This window comes from Argiope bruennichi, chromosome 7 (assembly GCF_947563725.1).
Source record: "Argiope bruennichi chromosome 7, qqArgBrue1.1, whole genome shotgun sequence".
NCBI lineage: Eukaryota > Metazoa > Arthropoda > Arachnida > Araneae > Araneidae > Argiope > Argiope bruennichi.
Window position 1 is genome coordinate 90,970,823 of NC_079157.1, and position 20,777 is coordinate 90,991,599.

General features: G+C 28.9%; 1 protein-coding gene across 2 annotated transcripts in view; it reads left to right on the top strand.

Moving 5' to 3' along the window:
* Positions 1-2,212: 2,212 nt before the first annotated feature.
* Positions 2,213-20,777, top strand: part of LOC129975132 (phenoloxidase-activating factor 3-like) — a 52,764-nt gene continuing 34,199 nt past the window's right edge. The window contains exons 1-7 of one of the 2 annotated variants that reach the window (XM_056088082.1): positions 2,213-2,278; positions 9,610-9,658; positions 11,440-11,516; positions 12,655-12,737; positions 12,968-13,239; positions 17,147-17,241; positions 19,595-19,841. In XM_056088082.1, coding sequence (XP_055944057.1) covers positions 2,270-2,278; positions 9,610-9,658; positions 11,440-11,516; positions 12,655-12,737; positions 12,968-13,239; positions 17,147-17,241; positions 19,595-19,807 — 798 coding nt within the window. In that variant the 5' untranslated portion in view covers positions 2,213-2,269 and the 3' untranslated portion in view covers positions 19,808-19,841. Of the gene's footprint in view, positions 2,279-9,609; positions 9,659-11,439; positions 11,517-12,654; positions 12,738-12,967; positions 13,240-17,146; positions 17,242-19,594; positions 19,842-20,777 lie in introns of those variants that run through there. The other variant, XM_056088081.1, reaches the window with a different exon arrangement.

Sequence of the window (20,777 nt, forward strand, 5' to 3'; positions counted from 1 at the left end):
GTGTCTTCAACAGATGAGCAATTGGATGCAGGTAAAGGCAGAGAGTCATCATGGGTTGATGTTGTTTTAGAATTTACAGATTCAAGACAATGGAGAAAAATCTACTTCTGCTGTAGATATTCCTTCTGTAATAGTTAGGCACTTGTTTAAATTATTTTTCAGCGTGCTAGTAAAAGAGGAATCGTAGAAATGTTTGGTACACAGTCTAGCATTCTTTAAGATGTGCTTTAATTTTTGGGGGGGAATTTTTTATTTTAGGGCAGAAACCTTTTTTTTTTTTTTTTTTTTTTTTTTTTTGGAAAATATTGCATAAAAAATTTATGATCAACACAAATTAAATTTCACCAAATTTTAAAAGACAGTTATATGAGTTTAGATATTAACTCCTATGATGAACAGTATGTACTGGCTGAGAAAAAGCAAAAGCGAAAGTTACTTCGCTTATACATATCATGCAACTATGCGAATTGATGATAATCATACCTATCCACATATGGAGGAATTCAAAATAAAACTTGTCCAGGAGTTTCACACAGAAACGTCCTTAAACAATTCTTTGTTCTAATTTTCGGACAGGCATCATTGGTGTTCAAAAATAGTGCACACAGAAAAGAATATGTATACAAATTTATATTTAGGCAAAATAATAAGCAAAATATAAAAGATAATCTCTGGAGCAATCAGAACGCAGGGTCACAGCGGCGAGAAAAAGCACAATAGAATAAACAACACGAGGAAATCTAATATGTCACCCACGTGATGTCACCGTGTTGTTTTTTGTAGTTCTTTTAGACGCGGGGTTGAGATGGCGCTGGGACCGTTAACCAAAAGCTGAAGTGAAACTTTTGTCTTCTCCTTCTCTGCCATTAAGACTTGAATAAAATTAAATAATGAAAATAAAAGAAGAAAAAGATTTAGTACAACATTATGTAAAAATGACAAGGTTAAAAATTTTCAGAATCATGTGTTTTAATTCTTTTGAATGCATTTTATTATGATCTATATCATAATAAAAAAACAGATTGAGAGTGTTTTTTTCCCTCTCTTTACTTAACCTTTAGAAATAAAACGCACTACTTTCTAAAGTTTTATTTCCTTCATGAGAATATACATAAATATATAATACCGTTCATTCACTCTTTGATAAAGAAATTTCCTTAGCTTTTGAAATTGGTCAAATGTTCGTATCTTGGGTTGTAGACTTTTTTATGAAAGGTTAAAATACTTTCAAAGAGATTAAATTAGTATTTTTTATAGAAAAAACACCTTATCATGAAATAGTTTTCATAGTGATTATATATGAATATTCCGACTTATACGTATGTTGCGGTGTTCAATATATGAATTATAATTTTGGATTGAATCTTAGCTTAAAATCCTCTTGAATTTATCTCTAATATGGATCCCAAATAAACAAACAGAGTAATTATTCTACCAATCCTAATGCTGATTTGTTTCATATGATTTTCACTTATTGAATTCTACACCTACTATAACAATCTTGTGAGATATGAAAATTAAAAGTAATCAAAAGGACAGAAAATTAAATAATTTGGCTAAATTCTAATCTATTGCGCCCCCGAGTTTGTCGCCAATATGGTAATCGGAAAAAAGATAGCTGAATAATTCGCCTAGTAAACCTAAAACTGATTTGCCAAATAAAATGGATTTTTTTTTTTTTTTTGCTTGTTGAGTTGTACATATACTACAACAATGTTTTAAGATATGGAAATTAAAAATAATCTTAACATCCTTAAAGAATTTAATTTATTTATAATTTATAGTCGAAAATAATATTACTACTAACAAAATATTCCAATAATATTTTTTAAATAATTATATTTATCTTTTGCAATATTTATTGAATTAAATTGTTCTAATAAAAATCTTCTGTTCACGAATTTATCAGATCAGAAAATAAAAAAAAATTAAAACATCTGCTGCTGCTTATTGAAATCGTTTGTATTTATTTCACAGTTTTTCATTTTAATATTTTCTTGCCATTCTAACGGAATTCTACGCGATTTTTGTTCTTTTCGTGGATTTCTCTGATAATTTATGTCCGTGATATTTAATAATACGACGTCCGATTATTGGATAATCAGAAATATTGTGATCATATATATTAAAGGATATATTTTATTGGAGAATTCGATGTCTGTATTTGGAGTATATTAAGCAACGATAGAACAGCGTTTGCATCAGTAATAAGTTCCACGGTTTTTTTATAGAAATTCCTACATCGTTTCTCTCTCAAATGAAGAATTAAATGAACCAAGTAAGTGTATTTTTTCCTTAAAATTTCTTAATGAATAAAATGAATTATTAGCAGAGTTATTGCTCTGTTTTGCCAACTGATTCAGTATGAGAATTTTATAGAGACAATAATTAATTCTGTACATCATTTGATATCGCTAATTAACCAAACAATGCCGCTACATATTTTCATTGAATTTCAGAGCAGCATCATATTTTATAAAAATTTAAAATATTTTTATGTAAACGTAGTATAGAATTCTTAGTTTTACTTTTCTAAATATATGGATTTTTCTTTTCAAATATTCTTAAAGAATTTTTAAAAAAATATTTTAAGCTCATTTTTATCTTTCTCATTATTTAAGGTAAAAAATTTTTTCAAAAATTTTAACCAATATTCTATTCACCTTTTTTTTTTTTTTTTTTTACATTTTCAAGATAGCAGCATCGATTGCTGAGAAATTTTCTTAAATTTGATTCGACGAAAAAACGTTTCCGAGTTATTGAAGTATATTTTCTTAAATAACAGCTGATTTCAAAGTTTCACCTGAAAACTCATCCTTGCTAAATCTTTTACACAGTATTAAAATAAAAAGATTCTAAATAATGAGCCTAAATTTTATATTATCACCTAAAATGCAAATTATAAAAAGAAATTAATATTCTCTCTTTGTCGTTCCCTTTCTCTAACTTTTTTTTTTTTTTTTTTTTTTTGAGAAATTTGTTTTGGAAATGGATTTCTATGTTCTTCAAATTTTGAATATTACATCAATTTAAAAATTAAATTCTGATTTAATAGTTGGGTTTTGTTAAAAAGATTTTTTTTCAGTTTTAGTGTATAGTGAATATATTTTTATTTAAATTATATTTCGGAGATTAAACTCACACATTTTTCTATTTGGAAAACACTTTAAAAACTATTTCAAGATATTAGAATTTTTTAATCAACTGATCATGTTTTGGCTTTCATAAATGAATTAAGAAATACTGTTTAAAAATTATATTTTCCTGTAATTAATAATGGGTTTTAAAAAATTCAGGCATATATTTACAAATATAGGCAGATTGCAAAATAAAATGGCATAATATACTTTTCCATTATTTAAATGAAATAAACCATTGATAATGTAAACCAATATAAATTATAATATTTCTGCAAATATTTATAAGTCGGAATTGTATATATAAATTTAAAATGACGGTTAGTTCATCCATCAAGTTAATTTCATTGATTTTATAATGAAACAATAAAATAGGCGTGATTTAAATTTCAACATTGAAATTTACAATTTACAATTTTTAAAATCTATTAAAAATAGAAACCAATAGCATGACAATATATATAATTGAAATGATGTTTTTTTCTTTAACTCTAAGATGAGCAAAAGTATTTTTATGTAATAATATTTTAAGAAATTAGTACAAAAATATGTGAAATTTCGCAGAGTTTTTCATCAATTAAAACTAATGCCAATTTCAAAAAAATCAATTTGAGGAGTATGTTCGCACCTTCAACAGCTTATTTAAGCCAAGTGTGATAAAATTGAATCAAAGTCCGTTTGGTCTATAATCTGCCAATAGACACACAGATTGTAAATATATAAATCTCCCTTTCAGTATTAGTAAAGTTAACAACTGCATAATGTATATTTAAATACAGACGACTCTTTTACCTAATATATCATTAAAATGTCCTTTAAAAGATTTTAAAAAAACTTTTCAAAATTTTGTTACACTTGCTCAGGTAATATTTGATATATATTAACTCTTTAAAACATTTAAAAAGAAAGGGCTTGAATGAGAAATCCGGGCAAGTATTTCTGTGAAAATTTCGATATTCGCTATTATATATGGAAGTACTTTTGGAAGAACTACATGTAATGTGCATTTCGATTTATAGTCATTTTTTAAAAATATAACTTGAAATAATTTTACACATTTAAATGATGTTTTCATCAACAGTTGCCTTTATAACTACTATATTATTTAATTCTTAAAATAGTCTAATTAATCTGTGAAATAAATTTGATCGGCTGCTAGATTATATTATTCAAAAATATTTTATATATAATTTTTTAGGTTTAATTTAAACTCCTTCATTCCTCTCTATCATAAGGTTTTTTTTGGGTAGAAAGGGAGGGAAGAATATGATGATAGGAGTTCAAAAGAAGAGGAGAGAGGGCGCTGCTTGTCCTGGTATTTACTTTTTGGTACTTCATCTTATATAGGTACACCTCTGCTTTTGACGTCTGAGTATTCATTTTTATGACAAGACTATGAGGTAAATAATGGCCTTTATTCTTTAGTTCTCCTCCCGGAACACTTTCAAAGATATATGATGTTTTATCCATTCTGATAAAAACCTTCTGATAGTTATAATATTTTACACTTGCCAAATCAATTAGAGGCGCACATGTTGATGTGTCTTTCTTTTTTCTACTTTCAGCTGCTTACTGACTGGGGAGTTCACTTGATGAAACCGCGGTCGTCGGCGAAGAGAATTCAATTTCGAACGCAGCACGAAACCACCGAAAATTCGAATGATGAGTCGCGGTATTTGAAAGTGTGAAGAATAAATATACTTCAAACAATTTTTTTTTTCTGCAACGGGTACACATGGAGTTAGAATATATCTTCGTTTTTCATAAACAGTATGATTATTGCACCTCCACAGTCATCAAGAAAATTATTACATTTTATGTATCAGTATCAGTATCAGTATGTCCTTTCCATATTACCTCTTCATTGTTTGGAAAAATTAGAGAATTTCTTTAAAAGGAAATTCTTCCTCTTAAGGATTTTTGAGAAAAAAAAAAACATTCAAATTTCCTTGAAGATCAATCAAATATTCCTTATAAGTAATTTTCGAAATTTCAACACTTACTGGTCTATCAATTTCCCGCATTTCAAATTTCATTACATGTGTCATTTGGGATTCCCATAACGCACCACTCGAGTTTTATTTTGGTGATATAAGACCCGCGTCTCAATTAATTAGTCGTCAATTTGAGCAACTTTTCGGCCTAGTTCTAGGTTCTTTTTGATTTTTTTGGTTTACTATTGCTTCACATTTAAATTTTGATTATTTTTTTAATATGAGAAATACAGAAACCAACTTGAAAATACATCAAAATTAAAGGTTTTGAAAATTTTTCATCATTTGCTAAATATAACTGCTTATACAAATAATTAAGATCAATAAAAACGTCACGTTTTTTATTTATAGTTGGAAGTAAAAGAGTGGAATAAGAACTCCCGAAATTTGCATTGTTTAAAATAATCTCTTTCTATCTTGATTCATGTAAAAAATGATCAAACTAGTCAAATATCCCCTTAAAATTCTTAATTTTCATCTAGATGTTTAAGTGTTTCAGTTATCTTATTTGATTGCTCTTGGGTGGACAAAAAGACAAATTCCCAGTGAATGGATTTCGTTTAAAATTTAAGAGGGATCAACAAATTTAGTGTTAGGTTCGCATACCAGATTTCATCCGTCAAGCGTCCGCATTTTTGAGTTATTGTGTTCATTAACATGCAGAGGGGCATACAGACAGATATAGTTCAAAAATGTGCTTTTTGACCGCAGGAAAATTTCAAATGAGAACATTCATCAAAATCTCGAGTTTGAATATTTTGACCAACTATTTTCTTTCGTATTTTTTTTTTATAATCCTTCTTATAAGGAAAAGTAAAATAAATTAATTAATTGAGTTCGCTACACTAACTATGAAAATAGATATGTAACATATGTTTCTTAACTGAAAGAAACAATACAGCAGAGAGCGGTGATATATTAAAATGAACTAATTATCTAAAGCTGTTTCGAGGTTCAATTGCTAATTTTGAGCTGAAAAGATGTAAAAAAAGGTTATTTATATATTTGTCAATTAGAAAATGTGAGAAAATGTTGAGAACAAAATTGATGACTGTTAGATGTATTTATCAGTATATAAAGGTTTTGTTCCATTTACAAATAACATTTTATTCAAGTGCTTGTAAAAATTTAAGGATGTTTAGTAAATTTAACACAATGTTGATTCTTTATTGCTGTCTAGTAGTTGTAAGTACTGTTTATGATATATTTTTTTTAAAAAATGCGTTGAAGTTTTTTTGATAATGATCCAGTGATAAATTTAGTGACATATGGAAAAATAAGTATAATAATGACCTGTAAGAAATATATACAAAGCATATGTAGTACCGAAGTTAAAGAAATTTTAAGAATTTTTCCCCAGAATTTTTAATATTGTAGGATTGTAACGGCATAAATATTTCGTTCATTAATTGAACCAAAGGGGAAATAAACATTAGAAATCGATATCACTAATTTTAAGAATAAACGATTATCGATAGCTAATATCATTTTAGCTTATTATCAGTTTGAAATAATTTTATAATGAATTAAAAATATTATATGCTTGTTATATTTTTGATTAGCTGTTAAATTACTACGTACCATATTTTTAAAGAAGAATGATTTTCAATCAACAGGTTTTAACCAAACAATTAATGTTTCTGAATAGCTAAACTCGTATGAAGTATTTAATTTATTTTTCTAGCATATACAACTTTCATTTACATAGATTTGCTCAGTTTTTGTACAAATATTTAATCACGTGAAGAGTCGATTTAAACAAGATAATGCATATAGAATTTATTAAAAAAATTCATAAAATGTCAAATATTTTAATTGAAAATGTCAACTTTTTTTGAATTCAGAGTATTTTAAGATCTGAAGAAATCAGATTTAAGATCTTTTCGAATCGCAAAATAAAGAGCACGCATTTTTATTTATTATAAACAATTATTTTATTCAGTTTAAAATAAATTAATTTTTAAAGTGCACGTATTTTTATTTATTACTAGCCGCCTTTAGCGACCAGCTGGTTCGCCAATCTTAATGTTCGTTTAAATTTTAATAATTAAATATTTTACGCAATTCCTACTTTAATAGATTCTTCATCAAAATATTTTAAAACTTCAAATTTTGATAGTCATATAATTCACTCATAATATTATAAAGGCCTTCAGTCATAACGTAATATGTATCTCTCTAATTTTCTGTTAGCCCCCGTAGAATTTATGCTTCAAATTAAAGTGGAAAGAATGAATCTGCAATTAATATAATAATATTTTTTATTTAAACAAAGCATTTTTTTTAATAATATGATTACTGATAATAGAGTCACTGAGCGTTTAAACTTTATGGGCACTAAAGAATATCTTTCTTAATTTATGTAATATCTCAAGAATTTGTCAACAAAATTTTCTCAGATTCATCATGAGCAGATCGATTCATTAACAATGTTTAATTTTAAATGCATCAATCACTAAGAAAATGAAATGAATCGTTTAAAATAATCGGTCGAAAACAGGTTTAAAAAAACTACTTAAAAAACGATGTACTTAAAACTATAAGCATATACAAAAAATATATAACTAACATAAATACAATTTAATTACTAAAGCATGCAACTAACCTAAAAGTAATTTAAATCAAATCCGCATCCGTAGATAATAGTTATTAATAGAACACAATGCGCATGATTGAATTTTCAACGCCAGTTGTGATAACGCAAATGCGTGAATTTTTCTACGCCAGTTGGAGTAACGCTATGCAGATTAAACATTTTTAATTTCCTTTATTCTGCGTTATTTTAATTCAAAAGTACTTCAGAATGAATCTGAAAGATCGATTAATTAACAATGATTAATTTTAAATGCATCAAACATTAAAAAAATAAACAGAATCGTTTGAAATAATCGGCCGAAAAATGATAAACCTAGCCTCATTACTGTTGGGGAAAAAACCTGAAGCCTTACTCATTTGGCGGTGGGGAAAATGGAAGATTGTTCTGGCGGAAAAGTTAGTTTTTAATTAATAATTAAAAATTCAAAAAAAGGAACCCCAGGGGCACATTTCCGACCTCTAAGGTATACATGTACCAAATTTGGTAGCTGTAGGTCAAATGACCTGGCCTGTAGAGCGCCAACACACACACACACATTGAGCTTTATTTATAAGTATAGATATAGATAAAACGTACTCAAGAGAGGCTATTAAAAAATATTATTTTGTTTTTCTTAAGTAAATGAAATCATAAAGAAATATAAAATCCTCTCTCTATGCATTAGAATATCGTCGGATAAATACAGAAATTTTATCCAGTATATTTGGACATGTTCCTGTACATCCCATTAAATCCTGTTAGTTATCAGATTATTTATAAAAAAAGAAATTTCTTTTTGAATAATAATATGTATAAATGCTGATGTGAATTATAATAAATAAATAAATAATAATTCATTACTACAAAGTTGATAAAATTAAAAAAAAATATTAACTTAAAAAAATCATTAACCTGTCAAAAATGTATTGAAACGTGAAACGAAATAAACAACTTTTTTAAAAAGGGGTTTTGTAATCTGCATTGTTATGCTGTATAATACCTAAATGCGTAACCGTGTGTATCTCCAGCTTAATATGTGTTTCTTAGTGATAGTCTTTTCAAGTAGACTGATCTTAGTTTTGGAGTTGAGATTTTTTATCAGTCTTTAAGAAGCACATGCAAATGTTGAAATAAAATAAATACAGTACACTCCCGATTATCCGCGGAATTGGGTGGCGCGGCCGCCGCGGATAACAAAAATCGCGGATAATCCGAAAAAGCTAAAAACTGGTATAGCAAAAGAGAAAACAGTCATTCCAACTTTGAAAAATCGTTTTATGTACAATAAAACGTAAAATAAACAGCAGGAAATGCTTAACTAACGCTTAATATTTTAGTATATCACTCAAAACTAACCTAAAATGCATTTTGTTAATGAAAACAGAAAAGTGCTTTGTATTTACGAGGGGCGTCAAGGATACACAGAAAAATGAATACATATGTACTGTTTTAATACTGTAATGTATTATATAATTACAAAAGCATAACTGTAAAACTGCACCTTTTTGAAAAAAATCAGTAAAAAAAAAAGAACTTTGTGCGGCAGGCGCGGATAATCCGCACCGCGGATAATCGGGAGTCTACTGTACTTCCCATTCATTTTCAATATGTCCGATATGTAACAATATAGGTTACTATTTCATTAAATAGTCATAATTTCAATAAGAAATAATTTAATGTGGAATGTAGACAAGCCATTTGCATTTTAGATATAAACAAAGATCTTATGAAACTTCTGCAACTTTCTTTCTACAATTCTCCGACTCGTAGAAAATATCACAAAGAATTGCTGAAGTTCTTTGTTTTTCTGCAAAAGGGGGTTGTTCAGACTTAATTCAAACTTAAGACAATTTTAATTTATGGCCACCTGCAAATAATTTTAATAAAATTTATATTCTTTCAGAAAATTGTAGTAACAGTATCTCCATCTGAGATTAGGAAACTCCAATGTGGTAAGTGTTTTGCTATGCTTAATTTAAAGATAAAATATATAGGGCCCGAAAAACATCGTTAAATTTTAAAAATTAGTAAGAAAAAACACACAAATATGTGCAATGTTAATTTAATTCGGTTATTTCCTGTTTGTAAAGACGAAATGTTGTTCATCACCATGCATATAGAATATTTATACAACTATCTGAACATCGTCTATAATGGCCTGAAAATAATTATTAGGTTAACAGAAAATTTTATGAATTTTAACTCGCAATGAAGTAAATTTGTGCTTACATGATACTAGTCAACCGTTATATACTAAAATAATTTTAGAATCCGCCTGGAATTTCTGGAGTATGTTGGCCATCGGTTGGATGCGGTTTTTCCGTATTACTTGGATAGCATTCTTAGGTCTCTTATCTCTTAGTCCGTTGACCTGCAGGACCGTAGAACATTCTGACAATTACCATTCACCTTTCACTTCTTAATCACAAAAGCCACTGTCTATTTTGGAATGTTTAACTCAATAAATATGTTCCTTAGGGATCGGTCATTTTTATGATATCCGACAATTACACCTGTCTCGAAGTCAGACAGTTCTAAATTTCGTCGCATCTTGCATACCACTAATGCCAATGCTCTTTCCTACACGATATTTAAGATATTTAAGTGAAGAAGGCGTGATGCATATCTGGACAGCAGGTACCTTAATTTGCATGGGTGCCCAAATACTTTTTGGTAGATAGAGTATATACATCTGAGTAATATAGATTTTTTTACAAAAAAAAAAAAAAACCGATAAAAGGTGCAGAATTTCAATTTTATTTGGAAGATATATTTAGATCTTTTATTTATTTCCTTTTTTGAAAAAACTGCGCAATCAAAAATATTTTATAGTACCATTATTATACATGTACCATAGTTTAAATAAGCTTATGATATATTAAGTAGTTGCTCTAAAATGGAGTGAAATGAGGATGCGTTTCAAAAAGCTAAATTCAAGGCAACATCTGCTATGTATTAATTCGAAAAATAGATTTCTGTTTCAGTATGAATTATGGAATTCTAACCAGTATATCATCATTACATCAGCTGCCATAGATGCCAGTTTAAGAGAAAGTCAAAAAGAAAAAATTATACACATAAAAAAAAGGAGTTAAAATGACAAAAGAAATACCATCTTTCATTTTTATGAAAAATTTATTCAAATCTTTTATGCAAAATAATGTAATGTACCATTAATGACACATAACTATAGTTTGAATAGATAATATCTAGGTCAGGTGATTACTCAATGATGCACAAACAGAGTAAATGGAATTATAACCATCAATATTGGTAAATATATAATTGAAATCAAAGCAACCTTTAATTCTGTTGCATTTGTAATTACTAGCATGGCTTATTCATTTAAAATATTCTTCTGATAGCTAATATAAATATTTTATTAATATTCATTTAAGTCTTCTGAACAAAATTTATACTTCCAGAAATAATGTAATACAATATTGGTATTAAGTGCATATTGATTAAATTGAATAACTCTTTGCGATACCAAATACTATTGGAACCACCAACATGGGATTCTAATACATAATTTGAATGAAAATAACTCTCAACAACGTTACGTTCATCCGGGTATAGTTTGTTAATTTGCAAACATTCTATGGATTCCGAATTAACGTTCTTATTTTTGAATAAATGATAAACTTGAACTTTTGAATAAAATATATCTGCATGAAAATTATATGTATGGTTGAATGAGTAATGATAACTAAAAATGCTGCATTTTACACAGATTGCGGAGTTGCTAATGAAAGGACGTCGAAAATTATAGGTGGTGATGTTGTTACTCCATATAAATATCCTTGGATGGTAAGATGTGTAGACAATTACTAATGATATATGTGTTGTGTAATATATAAAATAAATGTATTCAAACCTATCTCTAGCATCAAAAATGAGAAAACACAAAATACTTTGCCATGTAACATAGAAACCAGCTTGGAGTTTAAAATATCCCCTCCTCTTTTGGACTGCCTTATCATCGGATGCAAATACCAGATTCTGTTTTCTCCTAACAACCGAGACAAGTTTTTGAAATGTTTGAATTGATTGATTTTTCAAAGCACGAATAAAGATGAGAATGAATACAAATTAGTCATGGAATCAATCATTTCACATTTTAGTTACATTCAATTTTTAATGTTGATTTGTAGCAAATGTTAATGAATTGAGGTCTGCAATTTTTATTATTTTATTGCGAACCTATTACGCGATTAGTGTTGACATGAGTGTTTTCGAATATTATGAAAAGCGAAGATTAAATCACAAGGCAAAGATCATTTTTTAATATTACTGTAAATTTACACACATACGCACGCACACAACCATATTTATTATATTTATATTTATATATAAATATATACTGATTGATTTACATCAAAATTTGTCACAACAATCTTGTCAACAAGACAACATACTATTACTAGCGTTTTTAAGATTTCACATTCACTTACATGTGAATATACAAATCAAAAGACAATCAGCTCTTTGATGGAGTTAGCTAAATTGGATAGAAGTGCACAATTCTTATAAAAAAACATATGAATTGCATCCATCTTCTTGCACAAGTGTTTAAGTTACCGGGCTCACATACACGGCCCGACAAATTTGTTCTAGATGAATTTGATCCCAAATTTAAAAGAAATCTATAACTTTGGTGTAAAGATCACGTGTCAAATTTTATTTGTCTCTGTGTCAACGTTTTTTGTAATCATGTTATGGCAGATACAATTACAGAAATGTTTTTTTGTACACCCGGAATTGGATGCCAAATTTTTTTAGATTAATATTTTTATTGCCTTATCAAATTAGAATCCCTTTTTCATCCATGCCGGTATTAATTCAGAAAAGCAAGATTTTTAATTACAAATTTAAAATTGAGAATTTTTATATAAACTTTATATAATTTTGTTTTTTGTAGGAATAACTACACTTTTTTTTCTTCAAGGTTGTAGTGTATAAAGGATACGATTCTCATTGTGGAGGTGCTTTAATCACTCGTCAGTATGTCTTGACTGCAGCCCATTGTCTGTAAGTGATGCTTGTTTCGATAATTTTATGAGTGATGAATAAAATATTGTGACTTCCCATGAACTTTCTGATTCTATTGCTTTCCTAAATGAAATAAGAAAAGTTTCCATTTCAAATTATTCCACTATTTGTACATGCATTGTTTATATGATTAATAGTTTTATTTAGTCAGATATGATAATTGATAATTAATTGCACATGAATATAATCATTTGATCATTCTTTTAAAGGGAACATCCTTGGAGCGTATCCGTCGGAATAGCTGTTCACGATTTGGCCAGGCCAGGTCAGATGATACCAGCATCAGAAACGATAATTCATCGAAACTATATTAGAGGAGGGCCGTTTTACGACGTTGGTTTAATCAAACTTGCGGACGCAGTTACACTATCGCAAGAAGTTGGAACCCTTTGCTTGCCTCACAATGTGAAATATGAACGAACTGGCAGGCATGCCATTGTTGCGGGGTGGGGACGAAGGACGCCCCCGCCGACATTGAAAAGTAAGGGCTAGAAATGGGCAACTGAATTTGGAATAATTTGCTGAATTGCTTATAATGCTTGAAATTTAAATTTAAAATTTTAATTACTTTTGAATATTTCTGGCATTCATTTTGCATGGTAAAACTTTTCAAAACTTTTTTTTAATATAAAAAAATGAGAAGGAAATAATATTTATGAATTTGAAATAAAGTACCTGGACACTTTAGGTAATACGCATTTTCCTAATTTATCTAAGAATGCTGGACAAACACTCTTTGAACTCCGGCAAAGCAAAAATTATATTTGAATTCAAATTTTAAGTTTAAAACTTGGTCACGAGGGCATTTGAAGAGACTGACAGAAATTAATAAAAGGGGGGAAAACGTCATTTAATTCCATTTATAAGAAAGCCAGCGTTGATTTGTATTTTCCTTCAAAGAATTTACTCGCTGTGCATAATATTTATATGTATACTTATATAATTTCAGCATTTGAAATTGGGCAGTTTGTCTGCAGATGAATAATATTAAGTAATGTTATAAATCTAATGTTTGTGAAAGTAATAATAAATATCTTAATAATAGCATCATTTATTTTTATGATGCAGATACTCTGCAGTATAGGGTACGTGCTTACTTATGAGTATGAAAGAGTTATTTAGCACATTTCTAATGTTCTACAGAATTCTGTGTAATCGTTAGAAAATTCAAGTTGGAAAAATATTTATTCATGGGAAATGCCGATATTTTTCTGAAATTATGAGAAATTCAGTTGGAATTTTTATTTAAACTATGCTATATACAGGGAGTTCATTAATTATTGTCGGGGTTTCCGTACCTCATAACTTTCGAATAAAAAATATTACTCAAAAACCGATTACGTATTCGTAAATTACAACTCAAAGAATTTTATTAATGATATTAAAGTGTAAAATTTGTACAATTTGCACTTTGTAGGCATTCAGCTGAAGGCGATTCTTTGAGTTGTACTTTACGAATACATAATTCTTTGAGTTGTAATTTACGTATTCATAATACTTTGAGTTGTAATTTACGAATACATAATTCTTTGAGTTGTAATTTACGAATACATAATTCTTTGAGTTGTAATTTACGAATACATAATTCTTTGAGTTGTAATTTACGAATACATAATTCTTTGAGTTGTAATTTACGAATACATAATCGCCTTCAGCTGAATGCCTACAAAGTGTAAATTGTGCAAGCTTTACACTTTAATATCATTAATAAAATTCTTTGAGTTGTAATTTACGAATACATAATCGCCTTCAGCTGAATGCCTACAAAGTGTAAATTGTGCAAGCTTTACACTTTAATATCATTAATAAAATTCTTTGAGTTGTAATTTACGAATTCGTAATCGGTTTTTGCATAATATTTTTTATTCGAAAGTTATGAGGTATGGGAACCCTGACAATAATTAATGAACACCCTGTATATGGCTTCGAAATGATGAAAGGAAAAATTATTTCCTTTATTTCAATGTTTATAAAATTTACTTTGAAATGAAAAAACCTATACAAACTGAATTTATGACGCACTTATAATATATATATTTGACATTTGCTTAATGTTTATACAATTTACTTTAAGCAAATTTCAACCCTATATATTATAAGTTTGTCATAAATTCAGTTTGTATAGTTTTTTTTTTTTTTTTTGAAAATTGGATTTTAAAATTTGGAACTTCTAAATGGGAAACAAATTGGAATTTCTAAAAGGAGAACCTTTTTCCTTCCCAAGCATGCTCGCTATTTTTACGAAAACGCCTTTAAGTATTGCCTATACTGAACATAATATTGATAAAAGTTACATATAAATTTTCCGACCAACAAACCACAAGTTGACGGATTTAGTAGATTTTGATGCAAATGATAAAACTGGGTACACTTAATTTTTTTTTGTAGTTATCTTGTTCATTTGCTCTTTGTATCTTCATTGAGTGAATATCGGTCAATAGTAATAGAAATTTACAAATCCGTTGCAAAGTATGCATATAAAATTCATCCCTCTAGTTCAAGTCATTTTTTGAATTCGTGTTAGCAAATGATTGACAGATATAGTTTTCGAACTCAAGGAAGTTATGTAACATGAAGCTTCATTAAAGTATCGAGTTCATTTTCTTTCTCTCTCTCTCTCTCTCTTTATATATATACTAGCCGCCTTTGGCGACCAGCCGGTTCGCCAACCTCAATGTTCCATACAATTTTAATAATTAAATATTAAACTTAATTACCTACTTTAATAGCTTCTTCATCAAAATATTTTAAAACTTCAAATTTTGATAGTCATATAATTCACTCATAATATTATAAAGGCCTTCAGTCATAACGTAATATGTATCTCTCTCATTTTCTGTTAGCTGCCGTAGAATGTATGGTTTAAATTAAAGTGGAAAGGATTAATCTGCAATTAATATAATATTTTTTACTGAAACAAAGCATTTGTTTTATAATATGATTACTGAAAACAGAGTCACTGAGCGTTTAAAATTTATGGGCACTAAAGAATATCTTTCTTAATTTATGTAATATCTCAAGAATTTGTCAACAAAATTTTCTTAGATTCATCATGAGCAAATCGATTAATTAACAATGCTTAGTTTTAAATGCATCAAACACTAAGAAAATAAACAGAATCGTTTAAAATAATTGGTCGAAAATAGGTTAAAAAAACTACTTAAAAACGATGTACATAAAATTATAAGCATATAAACTAACATAAATACAATTTAATTACGAAAGCATACAACTAGCCTAAAAATAATTTAAATCAAATCCGCATCCGTTGATAATAGTTGTTAATAGAACACAATGCGCATGCGTGAATTTTCAGCGCCAGTTATGATAACGCAAATACTTGAATTTTTCTACGCCAGTTGGGATAACGCTATACAAATTAGAAATTTTTAATTTCCTTTATTCTGTTTTATTTTAATTCAAAAGTGCTTCAGAATGAACCTGAAAGATCGATTAATTAGCAATGTTTCATTTTAAATGCATCAAACTTTAAGAAAATAAATAGAATCGTTAGAAGTAATTGGCCGAAAAATGTTAAGCCTAGCCTCATTAGCGTGGGGGAAAAACTGAAGCCTTACTTATTTGGCGGCTGGGAAAATGAAGACTTTTTTTGGCGGGAAAGTTAGTTTTTAGTTAATAATTGAAATTCTAATTAAAAATTCAAAAAAGGGACCTTAGGTGCATATTCCCGAACTCCAAGGTATACATGTACCAAATTTGGTAGCTGTAGGTCAAGCGGTCTAGCCTGTAGATCGCCAACACACACATATTGAACTTTATATAAGTATAGATATATATAGTAATGGTGAAATAAATCGAAGTTTTAAAATTTCAAAAGTTTCTAAGTTTCTTCTATTCCGCCACGATACTTCTAAAATATGTTTGCACACACACCTACACACAAAGATACACACACTAGCACACACACACGTATATAGTTAATACTTTTTATTCAAGAAAGTAAAATGCGTTATTATTTCAAGTAAGATAAGAAAATACCACAAAGTTTCTAAATTCACATACAGTCTACTGACTTACGACGAACACAGAAGCGACAACAAGCCATCCATATCCATCACCACAAAGAAAAATTGCAATTTTTTTTTGGGGGGGGACACTCTCAATTTCATCACAATTAATCGACAATTTTCACTCTTGGTTAATACAGCGGCAATGTTTTTAGAAAACAGCATTATTGGCATATTTTCGCCCAAATGACGCAGCCTCAACTGTAAGAAAAATATTGAGTCTACATGTCTTAGAAATTTAACTATTCATAAACAGGAAACAAAATACTTGAGATATCTTTTATATATGAAGTGTGTCATATCTATAAAATGTATTTCAATTGATTTTGCAACTAAAATTTCATTTATTGGGTAATTCAGGGAGCCGGTTTTTAAGGGAAATTGATTTGGAAATACTGTACACGGATGATTTGAAAATCGATGCCCGAGCAGTAAACGGCGGTGGTGTTTGCTATGTAAGTAATTCATTATTTAGTCTCTTTCGTGATCAATTATTAGTAATTCTTACTACGTTTTCAATTTGATATCTTATTTTTAAACAGAAAATTCAGAGATATCTTGCCCATTGCTAAATACTTTTTAGGTCATAATTAATATTTCCTTTACAAAGGTACACATATTCGCAGAAAGTTTTTTAATCTTTGGACAGAGTTTCTTCCAAAAAGGATTACTATTAGGATTTGATTATCCTGCGAAGTTATCTTTCTGCCTTCTAATCTCCTTGCAGATAATTTTACTTTCATATTCTACCTTTAATATTCTAGATAAATTTACTATAAATCTTTGGAAGAGAAGAGTATGCACTTTCATGATTAAACAGAAAGGTTTAGAGGTCTTACATTATAATAATGTATTAGATGGAAGAAACCTTCTAATTTCTTGGCTGTAATTCACGTTTTAAAAGAATGTTTTGAGATTTAATCTATTCACCAGATAATTCATAATGATAAAAATCATACGGACTTTATTTTTTGGAGAACCTATTGATTATAAAATTTCAAATTTGTATCAAAACTTTATCTTCGTTCTGAATTCGTTCTTTATTTTCGTTTCTGAATTTACCGAAGAATAATAAGCAATAAACTTTAAGAAAAGCATTCGTATATAGAAATAGAAGCCATTTCCTCTCTCTCTCTCTCTCTCTCTCTCTCTCTCTCTATATATATATATATATATATATATATATATAGAGAGAGAGAGAGAGAGAGAGAGGGAGGGAGAATATATAAAAAAATGCTTCTTTATGTCTTTTGAATAAATTTTCAGTTTTTGCCCAATTTAGTTTAATTACATTTTAAGGTAATTGGAAAATTTCTGCTAATTTTTCAAATTCTAAAGTTTATTAATATATGAATTAATTAAAAATTAAGTATGTTTTTTTGTTATTTTTCAGTTACAACTTCCAAAAATATTGGTTTGCAAAGATAATTTTTCCCTGTCAATACTATTTTAATGATATCAATTTCATTTTTTCTCAGTTTTTCTTTCATAAAAAATTTTCAAATTTCATTACATATGATTATAAAATCTTTGTTCAAATAAAGCATTTTTCTGAAATAGAAATTAGGAAATTACTTTCTTTGAGCATTAACAGGAAATAGGATTTGTATTTCACAAACACGCAAAGGTGAAAATTCCATACCTGGCAAACATCGATATTTTGGGCGTTTTCTTCGTGGTAAGGCGCTGTTACAAATTCTAATTCAGGCGCATATTGCCACTCCAGCTGCAGATTTTGAACATTATACATACATTAACGTAACAAACTCATTGATATGCATTTTAGGGAACACGAAAGTAAACGAAGCACTACTTCTAAAAGAGTATTGAGAACAACTATACTTATTGACCTCTTCAACTGTCATTTAAAAGATATTGGATTCAGGGAACAGGAACGCTTATCGTAAGAATTATCTGGGAGAATTCCATTAAATCTGTAGAATGTTTAGAAAATAGATCACCACTTTCTTTAATCACAATAAGGGAAATTGTTGCCTTGCCTTTGCGTCTGAGATAAACTGAACGACCGAGTAGCTGTAATAGATAATATCCAATACTGTTGCCATTTAAATTTCATCTAATTACATGCAACAAATACTCCCGATTTTCCTTCACATGTACGATACGTCATTAGCTGGTTGTTAGAGAACATTACTGTTAATGTACCCATCAAGAAGATGAAAAAACTACAACCATACCAGAAGCTTCTGATCACTATATCTAAAGATCTTCTCGGAGGGATTCATCAATTCTGAAACCACAAACGATCGACTTTCACAATGCTTGAACATCCGGAGTGTCTAAATGACCAAATCCCTAAGAAAATCAAAGTGTGTACTGTGGTTATTACGTAATATCTCTCATTACTATTTGGTTCAGAAGTACAAGGAATGATCAGAGTGGTGGTAATTCGAGTTTCATGTGCTCATTAGAGAAGCGAGAACCTCTCACCCTACCGGAAACTTCTTTTCACTTCAGTTTTCCCCAATATGATAAATCAAATTCCTATTATGAAGAAAAGTATGAATGCCTATGATTTTCGGATGTCCGCTAAGCCATGCGACTCTAGCTTAAATCTTATATTTTCTTGATATTAGCAATATAAAATAATTGTCATAAAATGATGAATCATCATAATTCTTGTGATATGAATCACAAGAATGTGATTCATATTTTCTATACGACCCAACGCATTAATTCATCATTTCCGATCATAAAGGCCAAATCATTACCTGCTTTTTATAATCACTGTTATCTGGTTATAAATATTTCAGATGTTTTTAAATCACACATTATTAAACGTTCCAGAGTGATTCTGGTTCTCCCTTATTTACAAGATATGCAGATGGAAGATACCACGTGATAGGAGTGACATCAGGAGGCGAAATAGATTGCTTGGGATTATCTTCTTATCCTAGAATATCTGCTCTTAATCAGTGGATTATGAGCAATATCATGGATTCAGTGCCTTGTGAAAAGGCCAGTTACCAAATAACGCCAAACGAAACCAACTACTTGTGAAATGCATCGAAGGCACTTCCTTATAGTTATGATAGTAAGTAATTATTTTTATTAAATGCTTTTACATTTTTCCCAAACTACGTATCTGTGAAGGCCGAATTTTGTAATCGCTACATTTTAATATTTTTAGAACTCTTAATGTTCAATTAAAATAGAAATTAAGTTTCGAATTTTATTCATAGAGGTGGTGGCATCTAAGAATTAATTTTAGAAATATTAAATTTTAGATTCCGTAATATTTATAAAATTACAAATTTGACGATTCGAGCGTCTCGCTAAAATCGCTCATTCTTTTTTCTTCGCTAAAGAGAACTAACTAGAATTTTTTTTTTTAATTTTTGCTATTGATATGATTATTTTCATATTTACAATTTCTGTTTAAATGCTTTATGTCATTGTTCAGATTTCAAAAAAGTCGATTTCGTCGACTTTTTTGAAACATCTTATTTAAATGTATGCGGATAGACATACAGACAAACAGCTTGATGATCAGTAGCATAGAGAGAATAAATAAAAAAAGGATATTAAACAGGGTTTTTTTTTCACCTTCAGTCGTCATAAATGGCTTGGCCTTATCCCACCCTTCAAAATATTTGTTTTGAAAGTTCTTAAATGTGATTTAAATATAAAAACTCAATGTCTTCATCTTATCCAAAACGAACAAGCACCGGGAACTTCTGTACCTTGTCGTAATTAGGGTAGTGTGCATTTGTTGTGACTCTAATTATTGCAACGTTTTTTAAAAAAAAATTTATTTACATTTTAACAAAAAATTAAACATTTGATTTTTACTACGAGTTTCACCGAGGCAGTGTGCGCGAGAGTGTTCTTTAGAAAGAAAGAAATAATAACTTTTTTAGAAGCATACCCGGATGATGAGCGGTGCGGCAATTACGTCACACACAGTCTCGACGGAGCCTGTAGTTTACAGATATCTGATATGATTTATATGATACTGTATATATGATTT